At 34.5% G+C, this 22,023-nt stretch overlaps 1 protein-coding gene across 1 annotated transcript in view; it reads left to right on the forward strand.

Annotated features, from left to right (window-relative positions):
• The window catches only part of LOC129756078 (RNA polymerase II-associated protein 1), an 85,790-nt gene that overhangs the window by 42,562 nt on the left and 21,205 nt on the right, over positions 1–22,023 (forward strand). The window contains exons 4-5 of the mRNA XM_055752829.1: positions 12,612–12,852; positions 12,993–13,141. Coding sequence (XP_055608804.1) covers positions 12,612–12,852; positions 12,993–13,141 — 390 coding nt within the window. The remainder of the gene's footprint in view (positions 1–12,611; positions 12,853–12,992; positions 13,142–22,023) is intronic.

Genomic DNA, 22,023 nt, shown 5'->3' on the forward strand with positions numbered 1-22,023 from the left:
AAAACTCATCCTAATTATTCTCGGGCGATTGAAACACGCATAAATTGCTTTTTATTTCACTCGTTTGTAATTCTCAATTCCGATTATCTTGAAAAACTTTGGGCTTCATGTCAACCATTTATTTGCCATATAAAAATGATTGTTTGTCTGTCTGTCTGTTCCCCATAGACTCAAAAGCTACTGAACGATCAATGTAAAAATTGGTATGTAAGAGTTTTTGGGGTCGGAAATGGTTTTTAAAACACTTTCAAACCGCTCCGATTTAAAGGAGGGGGGACTCCTATACCAATTTAATAAAAATATGACACAGTTCGAACAATTTTTGAAAACTACTGAACCGATCCACGTGAAATTTGTTGTGTAGTTGTTTTGAAGACCGGGAACGGTTTTTATAATACTTTCAAACCTCTTCAAACCTAAAAAAAGGGGGATCCCATACAAAATTATCAAAAATTTGACACAATTCGAATAATTTTCAAAACTGCTGAACCGATTGACATAAAAGTTGGTTTGTAGCCGTTTTTAAGACTGAGAATAGTTTTTATAATACTTTCCGACCTCTCCGAATCCAAAAAAGAGGGCTCCCTTACAAAATAACCAAACATTTCACACAGTTCAAACAATTTTCGGAAACTACTGAACCGAACAACGTGAAATTTGGCGTGTAGCCGTTTTGAAGACCGGGAATAGTTTCTATAATACTTTCAAACCCCTCCAAATTAAAAAAAAAGGGGGGGGGGGGAGGCTTCCATACAAAATAATGCAAATTTAACAGAATTTGAACAATTTTCGGAAACTTCTGAAACGATCAACGTAAATTCAACATACAAAATTAATAAAAATTTATAAAACTTAAACAATCCTCGAAGCATTTTTTTGAAAAAAAATGATAAATGTAAAAGTTTTGACATTCTGAGATGATTTATTGAACTGACAAAAAAGTTTTAATTAAATTTGATGATATATTGTATTGACAGACGCTTCCCATTTTCACGAACGAAGACTCTCATATTCAATGAATGTAACATACATATAATTTTCAAAACCAATGTCTAAGAATTTTCATGAAATTTGGCATACTTTTTTTATTATTTACAAATTTTCATGTATTTCAACACTTCTCCCGCATCAAATGGGCGTTTTTTTTATTTAAACGGTTAATTTATTATACTAAAGATTCCTTCTTTTTTTTCTTGAGGGTGGCTCCTTCAACCTACAAACCTTCAAATTCCGTCGGGACTCAAGATAATCTAAAAGCTCAGATGCTATGAAAAAAAGTTCGGTTTCTTATAATGTGGAAATTAATTTTAAAGGGAGTTTAATTATTTATTTACTATACACTGTATCAAAAAATTACCTGCACCGGCACCAATGGCACCGGAAACTTGACATTCATTCACGGAGAAAAATAAGTGGATTTATCAGTCAAATTACGCGTCAATAGGAATATATTGTTATGATTGTTTGGTTCTGACCCGAAAATACGATCAAACCAACCATCAGCTTATACGAGTAGTCTCCAGGGAGTTAGTCTTCTTAAAGTTCTGAAGGACATACTGAACCGACGATCGTTTTTACTATACTTATAATTTCGGACAAGCTTTTACGGTCATTCTTCAGGTCAACAATCAGTTTCCAGATGTCAACGGGTATTTTTTGTGGGGAACAGATATTTTCCTGTTAATTTAATCCACAAATTGTTGAAATCTACTGATTTATGCAAAATAAAGTTCATTTTACCGTATTTATCGCTCAGACCACTGGAAATTGTCTTTGCTGAGATTCAACTGACGTTTCTGCGTTTGACAGACTGACACATAACTGTTTATTTGACTAATATTTGACAAAGGCCTCAGTGTACGGACAATTTTTTGACGTCGGTTTTGGGACTTTCTATACAAAATAAATTGGATTATTTCTAAGATTTAATTCATACGGATTTTTAATACTGATCTACAAAAAGGACTAGTTTCTGCAGCGAATGATGTATTTGTAGTATTTTTATTGACTGAAAAAGTGCACTTTTTGATTGTTTGGATTTCAAGGTACGTGCTGTACGGACAATTTTTTGATACAGTGTATTTATTTTGATTTTTATAATTTGAAAGTACAAACTATTTTCGTTGAAAGTGGTAGCGAAGCACACCGGGTCAGCTTGTGTATTATACTTATGTATGTGAGCGTTATTATATATTGTTGGAAGACGCGCTGAGTCCAATTCAAAATGTTCGCCTATATAAACCACTTTTATTGAAACAAATTCCTTCAAAATTACAAAAACGCGTAGCGCAAAAATTTTACGTCGAAGCCTTGATTACTTTGATCTTCTGAGTTATTGTGCTAGAAGTAGGGGAAGAGGGGGCATAATGCCCACGTTAAGAAGAAATCCTTGTTTCAGAGTACATTAGAAAAGATTAACTTTACTTTTCGATTGTGTTTGGAAGTTTGGAATGTTTTTTGTCGAAATCTGATAGTTAGAATAACTGGAAGGTCGAAAAAGGCCACAAATTCAATGAAGTTTGAAGAGTAGGTTGAAAATTGGATTTCAATTTCAGTAGGGGCATAATGTGCATGTGTGTGTACCCAATCGCGCCTTTTAACGTTTAATAAGTGTTAATTGATTCAAGTGCTTCCGAAAGTGTTTGCCAGGTAAAAACACTTCTATTCTACTTCACAGATGGAAAAATATATAGCTACGCGCAGTGCTGCCAGATATACTGAAATTCTTGTGAATAGTTAATTAAATCTATATTAAATTTAGGAATTTTGAATAAATTCGTTTACATTCAAGTTTTGTTTTCCAATACAACATGGAAATATCTTTTAAATTGTTGTGATGAAATTGGATATAAATTTAAACAAATATGAAACATGCTTAAAGATAAACGGACATGGCGCGTTTTGCCCTTCCTAGACAAGTTTATTAAAAATCGTTCATAATAACAGAAAAAATAATTGAATAAGGAAATTTTTCGTTTTGTGATGATTTTCAAGACCAATGTTCATAATTCGAACATATGTCCGGTAATTTTTTTTGCCGATAGATGCCGTAATTCCTTACGAAAGTCAAGGCACAAATTGCAAGGAATATGGCTTGAAAAATATTTTTGAATTTTTGCAGAGATTTATCGCATATTTGATGCAAATTTTTTGTACAAAAGGTTTCTACTGTTAAATAGAAGGGAATAACGTAAATAAATTTTGAAATAAGTGTATAACTAGCTAGATATCGCAGTGGAGCGTTTTGCCCACAATGGGCATTATACCCCCAGTTCCCACTGGATTCTTTTTTTAAACGATTATTGTGCATGTGTAAAAAATGAAATGTTTTAAAAAAAGTTTAAAACAACCAGACGAAAATCATCACTTATTTCGAGTAAAATAGCAAACTTATATATTGAATCAATCCACTATTCTTCATTCAATCTAGGATTCAGATCTTGCCTAGATATTGTTGTTTCAGAGATACAACGCTTAAAAAAATACTATGTACAGTTTTCAGGAATTTGAATAGATAAGATTAAAACTAGTTGTGACATCACTTAAGCAAAGCTTTGAGTATTTGATATTGAAGATTTCAACTCACTAAACAACTTTGTTGAAGACTGCAACACGACTTGTTTTATGGTTTAAAAAAACTAAAGATTCAATTTGGTTTTAATCTTCTGTGAAATTTTTCCGTTTTTTTGTAGATATGAAAAACATTAACGAAGTGAATGCAAAAACCTTTATATCAAAATTATGTGTTGTGTTCTACAGTTTCACCAAAAAAGTACCCAAATTTATTTTATGATTTTGTTTCCTTATTTCCAAAGTTAAATACAAGAGTTGATAAAATAAAAAAAAAACTAAATAAAGATTTCGAGTGAGCGCCCCAAAATAAGTAAAAATTAGCTCCTATATCATTTGCACCTTTGTTGCCTTGTTTTATAAATTTTGAAGCTGTACCGACAGATGTACCAGACGAGAAAGATCGCTTTCATCTCGATGCCTTAGAGATAATTTACTCTTATTTCCGTTGATATCACCATGTCCCCGGTATCCACTTCGAAGCTTATTACGAATACCGAACCGAACCGAAATTCATAATTGAAGATTCTATCAACCGTATCGTTTTTCCTTTCCTTTTTGCTGCTGACGATGAGCTGCTTATTATTATATTACGACGCAGTCCTTTTAGTGGCTCTCCTCGATTTTGGGGTGGGGGTGTTTCGGTGTAAGAAACTTTTGTGGTATCTTTCAAATAATATTGTAAGTAAAAGTATTATAAAGCTAGTATTTTTTTTTGAGGTATCAGTGGTTCAAATATTTTAACTTGAAATATTTCAGCCAACTTATGATTTGAACTGTAAATTTTGCAAACCATATTCAGTGCTATGCTCTTTCACTCTTTTGATGCCTTCTTTTTTTGTAAAAGCAAGGAAACTTGTGCAGCTTCTCTCGGTGAGAGGGAGGCCAATAAAATGGTGCGGTTTATGTGGCTGCGGAGCGGTTTTGTTATTTTCAGTTATTTTTCCTGGAACGAGATTGAACATCGGTTTGCATAAGCTCGTACAGATTGGTGCTGTTACTGCTGCTGAAGCTTGTGCAATTTGTAGTCGTTTTGGCGAACAAGTTCGGGAGAAATGAATGATGAAAAATTGCTGGAAAAACAAAAAAAGTGTCAAGGACTTCAGATATTTTTTTTCAGACTTTTGTTTTCTGTCCAATTAAATCAATATCTCTCAAAAAGATAGCTTTCATGAACTTGTACCGGTAAGTACCGATCCTTTGTTGTGTTGAGTCATTCTGCCGGCCCTTGCGAGTCACTGATAAGACGAAATGGCCGGGCCCCTCTGGGATAAAATGTACGACCGACTCCAAACGGATGGAATTTCGTTTGCAGAAAATATTTTCCACTGGGACAAACCCCCTGAAACCAAACCGAGCAGGGATTTTTCAAACGCTCCCGCATCCGAAAAAAGGTCCTCATTGTTAATTTTGGGTCCGGTATTTGATAACAAAGATTTATGGAGCCATTTTTTTCTTCTCTGACTTTGCTTTCGAACCGAAACATTCCTTTTGAGTGTCTCGCCCAATGAATGCAATGACTGATCCGCGATCCAGAGAAAAGAACGTCCGAATCTGTAAAAAAAAGCGTTTGGAAAGTAAATTAGAGAGAATTAGTGGTTGGTCCACTGGTTCTGTTTAGAAAGCTGTAATTGATGGCACGTTCATGAATATCTTTGGTTGAATTAAGAAAGGTCCTTAAAGTTCCCTTAACATAATGACTTTTGTGGTTTAAGATTCTGATGTCTGGAGATTCCAATTTCCTCAATCGATATTTCACTCAGTTAGATGTATTCAACAACAGCTGCCGCATATATAACAAGATTTTATTTACCAAATATCCTTCCTCTTTATTCTTCATTCCATTCCAAGCAAATGCTGTTGAATATCTTTCAAAACATCCTTTCTCTTAATTCTACAATCCATTCTTAGCACAGGCTTTAAAAATCTATAAAAATTTATTTATTTTTTGCTTTTCTATTTTCTCAATATACACTTTTATTTACAGATTATTGTTATTCTCTAGAACAATTTTTTTTTTCAAATATCCTTCATCTGAATTGTACATTCCATTCTTATCCATTCTATTCTTAAAGGCTTTCACAATCTGTGTTTTTTCATGTTGCTCTGTCTTTGTTTACCAGAGCCGGAACAATCTCAAAACATTCCTAACATTCTAACAATCTGTGCTTTTCCAGGCGATCTGTCTTTGTTTACCACAGCTGGAACAATCCGGAAATATTCTTAAAAACAGCCCAGTCGATCTGTCTTTGTTTACCAGAGCCGGAACAATTCGAAAACACTTTTGGCCAGAACCTTCCCAACCAAAATGTCCATTCAAAGCAGACAATCAGCAGCAACAGTCTTAAAATTTTCGGTTCCTAAGCCAATTCTGTCTTTAAACACCGGAAGGTCAAATAAAAAAAAACAGTCAGCAGCAACACCTCTAAAAACCCGGAAGTTCGAATAAAAAGAAACAATCAGCAGTAGCCTGAAAAATCCGCGCTTCTTAAACCAATTCATCTTTTTCCAGCTGAAAGCCAAAACAAACAAATAATCAGCAGCATCAGTCTAGAAATTTGCGCTCCCTGTGCCAATCCGTCTTTCTACCGGAGCCCGAATCAAGATTTTTTTTTTCGTAGCAGCACCCTTTAAAATTTGTGCTCCCTGTGCCAATCCGTCTTTCTACCGGAGGCCAAATCAGAACTTTTTTTTGGTAGCAGCATCCTTTAAAATCTGCGTTTCCTTTGCCAATCCGTCTTTCCAACGGAGGCCAAATCAGAAAGTTTTTTTTCGTAGCAACAACCTTTAAAATCTGCGCTCCCTGTGCCAATCCGGCTTTCAACCGGAGGCCAAATCAGAAACAAAGTTTTCATAGCAGCCGCCAATTAGCTCAATTAGCAGCAACAGTCTTAAAAATCTGCGGTTCCCAAGGCAATTCCGTCTTTATCCACTTGAAGGCCAAATCAAAACTAACAGTAGGCAGCAACAGCTTTAATAATTTGCACTTTCTAAGCCAATTCCAACGTATTGCTCCGGAAGGCCAAATCAAAACAAACAATCAGCAGCAGCAACTTGAAAAATCCGCGCTTCCTAAACTGATTCATCTTTTTCCTGCGGAAGACCAAATCAAAACAAATAATCAGCAACAGCAGCCTTAGAGCTCTACCGGAGGCCGAATCAGAATTTTTTTTTCATAACAGCAGCCTTCATAAGTTGCGCTCCCTTTACCAAACCGTCTTTTTACCGGAGGCCGAATCATATTTTTTTTCGTAGCAGGCCAAATTAGAAGTTTTTTGTAGTAGCAGCAGCCTTTAAAATATGCGCTCCCTGTGCCAATCCGGCTTTTTGCCGGAGGCTTCATAGCAGCAACCTTAAAAATCTGCGCTTCCTTTGTCATTCTACCGGAGGCCGAATCAGATTTTTTTTTAGTAGTAGCAGCCTTGACAATCTGCGATCTCTCTGCTTATTCTACTGACTGCGTCATTGTTTGCCTTTTGTTTGTTTTGTCTAGTGTTGCCAAAATAATAAACGTTGCCATAGAACTTTATTTTATTTTATTTACCTTCAGTGTTGCCGAATACAAGTATTATTTAATTTTATTTTTATTAAATTTCAATTAATCTTATGCATATCCTTCATCTCATCTCTACAGGTTGCTCTTAAAAAACTTCAAAAATGCTACAATATTTAAAATGTTTTCTTTGTGCCAACAGCTTAAGACACTATTTTGACAAATTCTAACTTCAAATCTTATTAGACAAAAAAAAATTGGGTGTTGAATGGATTATGTCTTTTGGCATTGAAAATCAATAAATTCAATTGACATTACTGCTGGATGCCTAGCGAGGAATTGCATCAATGCTATATATCAGCCTTTTTTGGTCACTAAGTGAAATTTTTTTGAAGCATTGTTTAAGCTGATTTTTGGTCTTTTTTCCGAAGCATGTTTTCGGATTTTTTTCTTAGACTTTGAATATCGAAAAACTAAAATGTTGTAGCTGGATATTATCCGAATTTGAGGTTTCTAAAACTATAAATTCTGTACGAATTCGTTGAGAAACAAGAAAGATATAGGCGTTCTAGTCAGGAGTGTCAAATTGCCACTCCAGAAACTCCAACCGGTAAACATTTCTGGGACGAGTTAGGGTTAAAAAAGCTTTTGAAAATTTGTCCTGAAATCTTTTATATTGTGAGCTGCACAAATTTAACTCAAAGCCTTTTAAGAAAATAGAGATTAATTTCATCGATGTTTAAATCTTTAATCTTGCTCAAGAGTCTGGTAAATTTAGTTTGTTTGATTTGAACACAGAACTTGTTTTTTTTTTTAAAGAAAGCCTTCAATTTCAAATAAACTAAATCTTCCAAATTTTTGAGCAAATTCAAAGATATTAAGAATCAATGGAAATGAATCAAAATTACAAAAGTTAAATTAGTAAGATATTAATTAACAGTAAAAAATTTTCGGCTAAAATCCGATTCTAACAAATTTGATCCAAGTTCAAGAAGAGCCAAATTTCAAGGCTACATATTGAAAAAACTGTAATAATAATAATGTTTAAGAATATACGAAGAAAATATGGAATTTCCTGCAGAAGATTCCATTGTTTTTTTTTCAGTATTCATTTTGCATTGAAAATCAATGAAATTCAATTTTTTTTTGGATGTTTTTAAACTGAAAATCAAGTTTTTTCCATAAACTACATAAAATACATAAAACTACATAAAACTTACAAAATAAACTCAAATTATACTTTATATTTTAGATTTTTGACTGACTTGTATCAACGGACAGACTTGGATTAACATTTGAACTTTTGAAATTTATCTATATATATAAAAATGAATGTTTGTCTGTCTGTCTGTTCCCTATAGACTCGGAAACTACTGAACCGATCATCGTCAAAATTGGCATCTAAGGGTTTTTGAGGCCGGGGATGGTTTCTGTAATAGTCAAAACTCCATCCGACTTAAGTGAGGGGGGCCTTTCATACAAAATTTGTAGTTTTTCGAAACAAATTAAAGTCATGACATCCGTTTTCTCGAGGTTTTTACTTCCTTTGGGCGGTTTGTTTTTCGTCTCCAAGGTCGAGGCGTCGAGCCAACGTCGCAAAAAGATAGTAACCCAGGCATAGCATACTGATCAGTGGGAATTTTTTTGGCGCGTATTTCTCAACCAAACATATTTTCAATGCAAGGGGTGGCGATATGAAGCCTTGATGTGATTTTTTTCTACTTGATTCCTAGCTCATTTGTACAGCACATGGTTATGAATGACGCCTAGATGTGACCCAAATTGACATTTGGCCGATCGAATAAAACAAATAATTTTTTTGTTTGCCAAAATCTGAAATGAAAAAGTCATGGTATCCATTTTTAGAGATTTTCTTTTCTTTGAGGGGTTTGTTTTTCGTCTCTATGGTCAAGCAAACGTCGTCGCAAGTGGATAGTAACCGAAGCATACTGTTCATTGATCGCTGGAAAAATTCAACAATCAGGCGTCTGTTTCTCAACCAAGTACCTATGTTTCTTATGCACGTGGGGGCGATATGCAACCTAGATGTGTTTGCTTAATTGCACGTGGTAATAAATAACGCCGTGGTAATAAATTACACGGATTGGAATTTTATCAATCAAGTCAAAACCAATTGAAAGATTTCCAAAAATACTTCTATATTTAGTTCGTGTTAATGTAGGTAGCATTCGACGTTTCATTCGAGGAACATTAGAACATGTTCAAACGTTCAACTTTTTCTGTTAAAAAAAAAATAAAAATTATGTTTTCTTCTAGAAATTTTTACTTCGGCCCAAATACTGAAACGAATTTAGAAATGAAAATGGGAGCTTTTTATTTTTAATAATTCTTAAAAAACCATCGTACTTTTTGCTTACATACCAATTCAAGTACGTACTTAACATGAAAAGTGTTTTTGTGTTACATGGCTGCATAAAAGAGACTTTTGATCCGCTTCGTTTTTGAAAAGCGAGACTTTAGAACTGATATTCAACCGTACGCAAAAGTTTTATGAGAAATTTTTAGTATACCGTTAAAGTGTTAAAAACAATATTCCCTCCTGTCAACTTACACGGTGGGGTAAGGGCAAACGTCGAACTTTGAAGAAATTCATCTTCAAAATGATTCAATATGTTGGAAAGACCAGAAGGGGTATTCCGAATGTTGAAACTGAAGCGGATATTGAAAATTCTTAAATGTCTTTGTAAATAAAGGTCATTCCCTTTGAACAGCATTCGTGAAAAGTGGAGTAACAAACATAAATTTATACTGCAGGAATACTGCAGATATATCAGTGAAACTTGATAGAACAAAAAACAGGAATTCGTATTAAATCCATTTTAAAGCCATTACTCTAACGCCTCTGTAAATAAGCTTTGCATTGACACTTGCCCTAATATACGGGACAAATGTAGACTTAGAAATTTGTTTTTGCCAACATTTTTGAATATTTGACTTTCAAAGAGAAAATGAAAAAAACGCTGAGAACTTATTAAGTGATGCAACTGATATTTTTTTAAATATTTATATTTTCGCCGTAGTAAATTTATTTAAAAAAAAAAGAAATTTGCACTGTATTTAATACATAACTTATTCAATATATTTTTAATTACCATGATAAGTGCTGTTTGGGACTCGAGCCGATTAAATTTGCCTACCTTCTTCAAGCAGTGGGGGACAAAATTGGAAACGAGCTCCCATGTAAATTTAAGATAAAGAGCTTTTCAAAGGAAGGGCAATTTTTAAAAAGGTTTTTTGGGTACAGAGTACAAATTTCAGATCTTGAAAAACGAGTTTTGAAATCAAGTTTCAGTAAATAATATATACCATCTTTGAATTGCAATTCAGAACTGCAGCGGCAGCTCTCATTTCAAAGTTGTTGATTCTGAAGTACGATGAGGTTTGATTTAGAAAAATTCTCTCTAAAATCTAAATTTGAATAAATTTTTAGAAATAACATTTATTTCCGGAAGGTGTAGCAAAGCACAACGGGTCAGCTAGTTTATAATAAAACTATTAGGCATGCCAAAATAGGGTTCACTTTTTCATATGTGATGAAAGAAATTAGAGAAACATGAACTATCAAAGAGATCAATAGAGGGAAAGATCACATGCGGGATATACATGGTGTTTCGATAGAAGGTCCAGCAGTTGATCGGCAGAGCTCGATTGCTCGTGTTCGCCGGTTCCATCACGTTCACCGTGGTGGAATTGGCTAACGCGCCGTTGTACCGAAGCGGAGATTGCAGGTTCGAGTCCTGTCGGTGAGCCGTTGTATCTTTTTCGAAATTTTCATGATATTTACGGCTTATGTTTCTTTTGTTCTTTGATAGTTCATGTTTCTCTAATTTCTTTCATCACATATGAAAATGTGATCATTTTCAGGTACAAAGATGTACCAAGCGATTTCATAACATCAGTATTGATTTCAACAGAGCAACACCTCCCTGTGTAACTGGTCTGCTCGGAACCTTGAGCGGCACTGATTGCTTCTTCATCTGACCGTAAGTTGCGGCAAACCCGAAGCAATCGACCATGTGCTCGCTCGGCTAAAATCCCGAGTCGATGGGTGGGGTTAGAGAAAACAAGAGAGATCAATAGAGGGAAAGATCACATGCGGGATATACATGGTGTTTCGATAGAAGGTCCAGCAGTTGATCGGCAGAGCTCGATTGCTCGTGTTCGCCGGTTCCATCACGTTCACCGTGGTGGAATTGGCTAACGCGCCGTTGTACCGAAGTGGAGATTGCAGGTTCGAGTCCTGTCGGTGAGCCGTTGTATCTTTTTCGAAATTTTCATGATATTTACGGCTTATGTTTCTTTTGTTCTTTGATAGTTCATGTTTCTCTAATTTCTTTCATCACATATGAAAATGTGATCATTTTCAGGTACAAAGATGTACCAAGCGATTTCATAACATCAGTATTGAGGGTTCACTTACCCTAGTCGGCAATCTTTCGCGATTTAAATTTCTCAAAAAATATTAATAATAATAATAATAATAATATGAAAACAGTCATCTTGACATTATTATGTTAATTTTACAACTCATTTACGAGCTAAATTTATATCAGAATTTTGAAAATTATTTCTGAATCTGTATTTTGCAACTCCAGATCAGAATTTTGAAATATGAAATCTATAATTTAAATTCTAATATTTCTGCTGAATCTGATTTCCATGTTTAAATTTTTCATTTTCAATCCGAATTGTGAATCTGAATTTAAATATGAGTTTCGGATGTTGAATCTGATTCTGATTTTTCAATTCTGGATTCTTTTTTAATTATTTTTAGAAAATTATTATCTTAATCTTGAAAATGCATATTAGTTTAGAAAATTGACGATTCAAATCTTGAATGAAATGAAAAACCATATTCGAACCAGGATTTCAAAACAGCTTTTCATTTCTTATTTCATATAATGATTCGAACTGAAAATTAAGAATCCTTAGTTGGATACAGATTTTTAAATTAAATATGAAAACAGAAATACAATTTTGATTTTAATAATATGGAACCAGAATCTCCATAATTAGATAAATCTAGTTTAAAATTTAATATTCAAAGCTAAATTTCAATCAACAAGGGAGAAAATATTGAAAAACTATGGTGAAATTCTGAACCTGTGATTAGTTGTCGAGGTTTTGGCATCAGTTCTGAGTCAATAATTTTTACTCTTAAATAGCCCTAGTCAAACATCAAAATTTGATTGAGTAAGAATTTAAAATTTTGAGTGTAAAGTGAAATACTTCGCTTGCTTTTTCTGGATCTCTTATGGGGTAAAATGTTACCTACAGTTGTTGAAACTTCCACTCTAAGTCTCCACAAATTCTATCATGAAACATGATTTTCATTATTATCCTCTGTTTTCCAGTCTCGTGGCTCTAGAAAATGAAATCGAAACCGAAGCAAGGAAAACTCAAACCTGACCGACCAGTTGTGGTGACAGAATCAATTATTCTTGCTAATAATGAAATGAAAATTTAAAAGGCAAATTTTCTAATAATTTCTCCTTCACTTTTTTTCGCTTTTTTCGCCTTCTTGCAGTGATTTATTGCCGGCTGCGCTGTACCTGCTGGAATGGCACTATCAACACCTCTCGCTGGAAGACCCGTCCGGACCTTTCATCATCCGTCAACACTGTGCTGCCTTGTTAGCGCTGATTGGCTGCCCCGGTGACCCACTTCCGGCTGCCGGACCATCCGGATTCAACCCGCAGTCCCTGGACCGGCTGTTTGCCTGTTTCTGCAAATGGTTTAACGTGGCGACCCGGTTCGGAGCAAATGAGGTAATTAACATGATCCTTACACCGTATTTAGACGCGTTTTTTCTTCTGCATTTTCTTTCTGAATAAGCTGGTACTAAAATATTCATCCGCTTTATCACTCGTCCCTGCTGCCCTTGTTACCATGGCCAAACTCCATCCAGTTTTCCCAGAAATTGGTTCTCGGTGCTTGTCTCGGAGTGGCCCGACGAGTACGGTCCATCGCAGGAAGCAGCTATCGAAATTTCGTCGAGAGGTATTTGACGTCCTTCATCCGCAGCGCCCAGTTCGACGAGATGATGAAATCCTTAAGGTAAGAACATCCAGTTTTCTGAACGTTAGTCCATTTCCGGGAAATAGGAATGGGAGCTTCGATGCGACAGGGCCTCGTCAAGCCTCCGAGGCAATTGGATTGAATTTTTCTTCTGCCATAACGGTGGACGAATGGCACAAAGAATTCCGTTGATAATTTCTGGGGAAGATTATATTGATTAGCTATCTGTTTTGGCATAAATAACAAGTACAGCTCCCCCGGAGGCGATAAAAGATCGTTTATTTGTGATTGATGCTCTGAATTTCAGGGAATGTTAGGGATTCGAGTTCAATTTCTCTCCCTTTCTTGGAAATACATTTTTTTATTTTCACCATGATGTCCACACACTCTTATGTAGGTACTACACCAACAATTTTGAATGTCAAATTATTACATCAAACGTATCAAAACCTTGTATGAATTTATTTTTTTTTTAAATTGTTAGGTCATAAAAAAATTGCATGCCTTACGATCAAAGCGTATTACACTCAAAATGCAATGATTAGATATATGTTGTTTAACAAGCCATTTCGCCAAACTGCTGTAGACGCATTTAACCCGCTAGGCACATTGAGGAACACTTTCCTCTACTCTTTACCACACTAAACAGTTTAAAAAATGTATTCGAACTCATGAAAAAACATTCCTAATTCCAGTTTCTCATGAAATAAGTTTCAGATTTTAAATCACAAAAAATTCTTCACCTTATTTTTCACCAAGACTGTGTAGGTGAAATTTTATTTTGATGTTTACTTAAAACTTTTTTTTTATAAAATAACAAATATCTAAACTATCGAATCTGAAAAAGAGTTTTGGTTGATTATTATGACCCTAGATTCTGATCTTATTTTGAATAGTTATCAATTTTAGTTTTAGCGTAATTGTTTCTTTATAAAGAAGAAGCCCTGCCTATTTGTTTAAATTATAAACATTCACTCAATCTACTTCTGCATTTTTGAACCTAATAGCTGAAACAAACTCAATTTGATAAAACAATTCAAACTTTTTTTTTCATGATGTCCATCTAATAGGAAAGAAATAGTTCCACCTAAGTAATAGGAATAATTTTTTAAATTTTCTTAAGCTTGTTGAATTTAATTTTTTATCAAAGCGCTGCATCTCTGAATTTAAAATAACTTGGCAGGATTTGAATCCTTGATGAAATGGAGAAAAATAAATAAACAAAATCATGCTTTGTTTTTCATGTAACGTCATGAAGGGTGATACGGTCAAAATTTGGTCAATATCAACTTGACGTATTTCTTTCAATTTTGCATTTAAAAAACCTGAACACCCTTCATTTTGAAGGTGTGTGTGTGTGTAGAATGTTGCTCCTATTTTGATTTTGGAATTCACTCTTCAGTTGTCAAAATGCCGTCCAAAGAAAGAAGAGCAGCGTATCAAAATTTTGCTCGCACATCGCGAAAATCCAAGCTACTTGCACGCACGCAAAGCTGGCAAAATCGCAAAAAGTTGCCAAATCAACCGTTGCAAATGTAATTAAAGTGTTTGTTTGGGGAACGTTTGTCGACAGCCAGGAAGTCTGGATCGGGAAAATCGAAAACCGGAAGCCGATGAGACGACAAAGAGAGTTGCCGGTAGTTTCAAGCGAAACCCTAACCTCTCTCTCCGAGATGCCGCAAATAAGCTGGGTGTATCGTCTACAACAGTGCATCGAGCAAAAAAACGAGTCGGACTATCGACTTACAAGAAGGTAGTGACTCCAAATCGCGATGATAAAAAAAATATACGACGGCCAAAGCGCGATCCCGGAGGCTGTACGCGACGATGCTGACGAAGTTTGACTGCGTGGTATAGGACGACGAAACCTACGTCAAAGCCGACTACAAGCAGCTTCCGGGGCAGGAGTTTTATACGGCAAAAGGAAGAAATATCTGGTTTGGCAAGCCATCTGTACCTGTGGCTTGAAAAGCAGCATTTTTATAGCTTCCGGGACTGTCAACCAAAAATTTACGTGAAAGAGTGTTTGAATAAACGTCTGCTGCCTTTCCTAAAGAAACACGGTTGTTCCGTACTGTTTTGGCCGGATTTGGCATCTTGCCATTACAGTAAAAAGGCCATGGAGTGGTACGCCGCCAACAACGTGCAGGTCCCAAGGACAAGAACCCTCCCAACACGCCAGAGCTCCGCCCAACTGAGAAATACTGGGCTATTGTCACGCGGAACCTAAAGAAGACCAAAAAAACTGCTAAGGACGAGCAGCAGTTCAAGGCAAACTGGCTTTCTGCGGCGAAGAAGGTGGACAAGGTGGCTGTACAAAATTTGATGGCAGGGGTTAAGCGTAAGGCCCGCCAATTCGGATTTGGAAAAGCGGAAGCCTAACTGAATATTTTTCCTGAATTTTATACTAATTAAACTTGAAAAAGATATTTAATTTGATTTTTTAAATAAACGATTTCACCAATTTACACGCATTTTCCCTTGACCAAATTAATACACAGATGTTTATGTTTTGATTTTTTACGATGCCCAACGGTGCCAAATGGTCTGGTTTTTGAAAAATGATCAAGTTTTTCTAATGCTAATGAATTTAATGAATTTTTATTTTCGAAATTTTCCAATATATTTTGATTAACGTTTAGAATAGTAAGTATGCTGAATAAAACTAATAACTGCTGATCACGTCATCGGACAATTTATAATGGATTTTCTAATTTTAGACCATTTTGACATTATTGTCGAATTTCGTAATTGTCAATTTAAATCAAATTTCGTTAATTATTGTCATTTATGTCATGTTTGTTATATTAACATGTTTGTCATTTTGTCAGATTTGTCAATTTCATCAAATGTGTCTTATTTGTGAATTCGGTCAGAACAAAGTTTACAAAAATTCACACTACACAGCAAAAATTATTTCCTGTAAAATTACGCAAATGTCCTGTAACGAAAAGGAGCAGGACAGTTACCGTAATTTTACAGGTCGAAAACATGATTACGTGACATTTAATTTTTAGTGTACAATTTTTTTTACAGGACATTTGCTGCAATAATAAATTAATCTTCGTTAACTTTCAAGGAAAACAATTTAAAATTCTGTGTAATACACACAAATCTGTGTAATACACACAAATACACAGACATTGTTAGAACTCGTCTAGCTCATTCGATAAGTAGCAATGAAGGTATATCTAAGACCTATGATTGAAGATCTTCCAACTGAACCGATAACTATACCTTTTTGTAAGAAAGGCAAAAAAACATACCAAAATTGTGCCAAACATGTCACAGTACTTTTTATTGTAAACTAGCTGATCCCGTACGAACTCCGTTTCGAAAGCAATTATAAAAATGTGATAAATGTTTGTTTTTCAAACAAAGTAAAATATTCTCTACACTGAACAAAAAGTACCTTTTCAATAACAGAATTCTTATTGAAAAGTTGGATAACCACCCCCATTAACAACGTATCTGTTTCTTTCCAAAACCCGTTCTTCAATTCGTACGTTTACGTTCGTTCGTTTGATTATACGAAATTGAATACCCGAAATTCTCAATAAAAAACATTTTACAAACTCATCGATCCTATGCATGCACTTTCAACTGAAAATTCCTCAATACGGATCAATTCGTCTCTCCTGAAAAAAACCCCGTGTATTAATTTTTACATCCATATAATCGCCCGTATCTTCAAACCACAAGTTAATATGGATGATCTCTTTTGCAGATCCTTTACACCAATATTGCCGACCCCTGCCCCTTTTGCTGACGTCTGCCCCGAAATAGGATAATTGGAATCAATTGTTTGTCCTTAAATATCCCGTGTGCTAATTTTCATCTCAATCCGGTGTATAATAACGTAAATATTACAAAAAAAAACAGTAACAAATAATATTGACGACACCTTTGGCCGACTCCTTTTACAAAACTTGATACCTGAAATCGGATGCCCGACTTTTAAAACCCACATGCGTGAATTTTCATTGCAACCCAATGTACAATAACGTAAGTATCGCAAAAAAAGTGAACAGGTGATATGGATGATCTCTTTCTCCGATCCCTTACACCAAATTTGATACCTGAAATCGATTATCCATCCCTGAAAACTTTCGTGTGCCAATTTTCATCTTCATCCAAAGTATAATTACGTCAATTTCGTAAAAACAGTGAACAGGTAATATGGACGACCCCTTTTTCCGACCCCTACCTCGAAATTGGATGCTTGGAATCAATTGCTCATCCCTTAAAGCTCCCGTGTCCCAATTTTCATCTCAATCCGATGCATTATAACGTCAATATCGCGGAAACAGTGAACGGTTAATATGGACGACCCCTTTGGCCGACCCCTGACCAAGATGAACTCCTATGTGCAAATTTCCATCACAATCCGGTGTATAGTAACGTAAATATCACAAAAATATTGAAAAGTAATATGGACGACCCCTTTTGCCGGCCCCTTTTACTAAATTCGTTACCAAACATCGAATGCCTGTCCCACAAAACTCTCGTGTACAAATTTTCATCTGAATCCAATGCATAATAACGTCAATATTGCAAAAACAGCGAATGGTTTATAAGGACGACCCCTTTGGCTGGCCCTTTACTCCGCATTTTATTCCTGGAATCGATTGCTCGTCACTCAAAATTCTTATGTGCAAATTTTCATCTCAATCCGATTTATAATAACGCCAATATCGCAAAAGTATAAAAAAATGGTTGCTATGGACGACCCCTTTTGCCGACCCCTGACCGAAAATTGAATACCTGAAACCAATTGGTCATCTCTCAAAACCCTCATGAGCAAATTTTCATCTCAATCCGACGAAAAATAACGTCAATATCGCGAAAATAATATTTGTCTTCTATGGACGACCCCCTTCAGAAGGGCTCATCCGAAAATCTAAAAACATTTTTCATCATTCCTGGTCCTAATGAGCATCGATGGCAATTTTCAGCTCTCTAGCCCTAAAGACGGCTGAGGACAAACAAACAAACAAACCCACAGAAATTGCTTTTTATATATATATAGATTGATTAGTATTCAGTTGTAACTAAATAATTCTTGATAATTTTTATCGACTTGTCATATTTGTACAAAGATTTTCTGTTAGTATTCTCGAAATTTTCATTTATTTTTAATGATTTTCTTCAAATATAATATCCGAATTGTGCAATATAATTAATTCTAAGACCTTGTTATTGAAACGCAAAATTTTAAAATTGGGGTTCCAGACTCTCTAAAGTGTTATTTTTGTGAATAGTATGTTAAATTTGGTCTGCTGTTTGACTGCAAGTATTTCACACTCGCATCTTAATTTGATTTCACTCACATTTAGCATGTTTTGAAGTTCTAGATCTTTAAACTGAGGATTGAATGAGAAAACAGCGTTTTAAGCTTATAGTATTTTCGAATAGGCATTTCACCTTGCATAGGTCCCGGCTCTAACGAAGTTGAATCAACAGTTTAGAAGAATCTAAAAAAAAAATAAAGCAACGCTCTTATACGAAGCTTTTCCGATACAAATTCCTCTTCTCTTAACTCAGATAACGAAATCTAAACGATAGTATGAAAGAGCACATCGAAGCTTAGCATATACCATATTGAAAGGCAAAACAGTGTTGCCCCGGCAATGAACGAAGGAAACTAACGAAAAGTTCGTTGGTAAACTAGAATGGTGATCCGAGCACGTTGCGCTTTGTGTCATCTTCAAATTTCTGGTTCACAAAAAGCTCAATGTCAAACGATGTTAATGCCACCACCCCAAAGCTTGATGATGATGGTGGTGGCGGGTTTTCAATGTTAAATGAAACGAAATACGCCCTAGAGGGTATTAAATTCTATCCATACATCCACGTCAGAAATCAATATCGAATTTCTCCCCCAAAATGCTAAAAACACACACTCCTAGACCGCATCCATAGTTTGTTCGCATGGCAGATTCTTTGCACAAGATACATGTGTTCTACAGAATCGAAGACATTCTAAATTTTCCGACCGACTGGCTGACTTGAGACATCTTGGGATAGTGATTTCGCAAAAAGCGAAGATGCTTGTTTCTGTTTTTCACCCGTTTAATCATCCAGAACATCAGCATCAAAAGAAGATAGCTCCTAAGCTTCGAAAAACGATTAATTTATTGAAATGTTGGAGCGGAACCCTTCAAGGTGCCCTCTGTGTATTTTACTTTCAATAGATAAAATTGTAGGTATAGGTAGTTAGATCTTTCAAAGGGAAAGGCGTTACTTTAGCATTTTGCTACATGGAGGTTTTAAAAAATTCCCTCCCTCAAATATTGATCCATTTATCAATTAATTAAATAATCGAGTGTACAAAATTCTACGGCGACTCTTAACACGTTCGTCGCCACGGCACCCATATTCGGGTGACGGGTGTATTTCCTGGGGGGCCCCGTCACATCAAAAAGCGTGTGACGCTCTCTTACTTGAGTTTACCGCTCAGCTTCGCCACACGTTTCAAATATGGGAGTTCTCCCTCTTTGCTTTCTCTCTCTGAAAATTTCCATGCTCATTTTGCTAGTAAAACTACCAAAATGAGCATGGCGACGAACGTGTTAAAGGCCTCAAAGTTTGAAAATTTTAGAAAAAAATAAAAATGTTCCGTTATAAATCTTTTTATAATGTGAACATTTTGAAATTTATCTTCAAATTATACTTCGAAGTTATCGACGTTTTTCGGTGAGTTTTAATAAAAATCAAACAAATCACCAGTTGTCCATACGTTTCGAGCATTTGCTCCTCTTCAGTGGACACTAAAATTATATTTTCGTTTTAAAATCACACATTAAATCTAAATTTTAATTTAAACTTACAATTGACTGGCCATCGTCTAAACTATTTTGGTTTTGGACAGTTTGTTTTGTTTTGCGTTTACATTTGTTTGTCAGTGTCTGTGTTAACTTGGATATTACTGGGTCATAAGCGGTCTTAAAATTCAAGGAATCTCTCTGCCTATTAACGACACATTTTTTTATGATTTAATTACCAAGAAAAAAAATTATATCTTAGATAAATAAGTTAAAAATTTGATGTATTCAAAAAATGTAAGTTCGGTCTAGTTTATTCGGTGTTATTCCGATGTTATTTTGAGCCAAGTAATTGATAACACATAGCAACAAAATTCACATTTTCCCTAGGTGCAAAAAAATACAAGAGCTCATTTGAACTAATTGTATAGCGCTGATTCCAAAAACTAACTTAGTTTGTCAGCTCTTATTTTGGAGATAAATTTTGAAAATAGGTAAAAATACATTCATCAAATCTGTGTACTATTTTGGTAGTACAATAGAACACTATCAATACATATTTTGAAAATTGAAGGTTTTAAGTCAATAATCAACTTTCACAAAGACCGCTAGTAATTTTTACTTCTGAGAGAAAAGTTATTAAAGTTTTCTTTTTGATTTTTTTTTCCAAATCTGCAAAAACGGGTATTTTGACCAAATTTTTAAGAAAATTTTAACTGAATAGAATCTTTGACATATTTAAAATCATAACCATAAGTCAAATCAATTCGCACTCTCCAACAAAGTCCAACTCATCCAAGTTCAAATATTCAAAATCAAATATTCAATGACTTCCTTGAATGATGTAAGGAAAAGTTATATCAAATATTTTGGGTTTTCTTGAAAATGTATAATTTAATTTTTTTTCAAAGCGTTGTATCTCTGAAACAAGAATATCTATGAAAAATTCTTCTCATTGATTCAATGAGGTAAAATTAATTGATTCAAAATCATTTTTTAGTTTTCATCTACGCTTGTTAGGTTTTTTTTTCATTTATAAAAGATCGATTTTACCAAAAACTGATCAATTTTAAAATTAACACACGCCATTTCACCAAGTTCCTCCAGTTTTTGAAACATGGGTACCAAAAATGCGGTCCTCCTGTGTTTTATATTTATATAAAAATAAAGATTAGTTTTTTCAAACTTAATATTAATTATGGTTTTTTTTTTTCAACAAAAAAGGCTAAATTTTGATAAAAATATGACAACACTATGACTAAAATTTGACAAATGTGGTACAGTAGCATTTCGATTTTATCACTGTTCGATTTTTCCAATACTCGCCAAATTCACACTCGATTTTATTACGGTTATCATTTCGATTTTATCCCCTTCTTAAGAAATCATTGAAAATCGATTTTCAGGGCCTTAATTTTCTTTCCAAAACGTAGAGCGTCTCTGTTAATGATATTTTCAATGGTTTATGTTATTGTTTATATTTATAAATATTCAACAATATGGAAATGCCTTTGAGCTGCTTACTCTACCTGTATAGTGTTTAAATTTGGATTTTAAAAACATTTGTAATAATCGACATAAGTATTTTAACGTCACGCTAATGCTAGTATTGCTATTTGTGCTTGGTTAGCCGCTCTAAAAAAGTAAACTTCTTTGATTATGTGAATCATATAAAGATGTGGGTGAATTAAAGCCTGTTTGAAAACAGATAAGTGTCGATGATTTTTTTTTTAATTTGTTTATTTGAAAGGGTGACGTGCGCAATTCTGATTGGGTAGTCTTTATTATTGTCTGAATGGATTATTTTGGATGATCAAAATTACATTTGCCAGCTTTGCCTTAAAATATGTAAAAAGGACTAAGATTTCTGTTTTTCTGCAAATGAAAAAGAAACACACTTTAAAAGTCTAAGTTGAGCAAATTTCAAAATATTTTTCGGAAAGGTAAACTTTTCAGTTAATCAAAGGTGTTAAAATATTGAAATTTGAAATTTGCAGAAGAGAGTTTTTGTATGCAGTTTAGTTTGGATTTTTTTTTTAAATCGAATTTAAGGTAACGACTGTTAAATTTCCATAGAAAACTAAATAATTAAGTTTAATAAGATGTACACTATAAAATTGATATTCTATATGCTTTTATTTCCGGGAAAATTCTTAA

This window comes from Uranotaenia lowii, chromosome 3, assembly GCF_029784155.1.
Source record: "Uranotaenia lowii strain MFRU-FL chromosome 3, ASM2978415v1, whole genome shotgun sequence".
NCBI lineage: Eukaryota > Metazoa > Arthropoda > Insecta > Diptera > Culicidae > Uranotaenia > Uranotaenia lowii.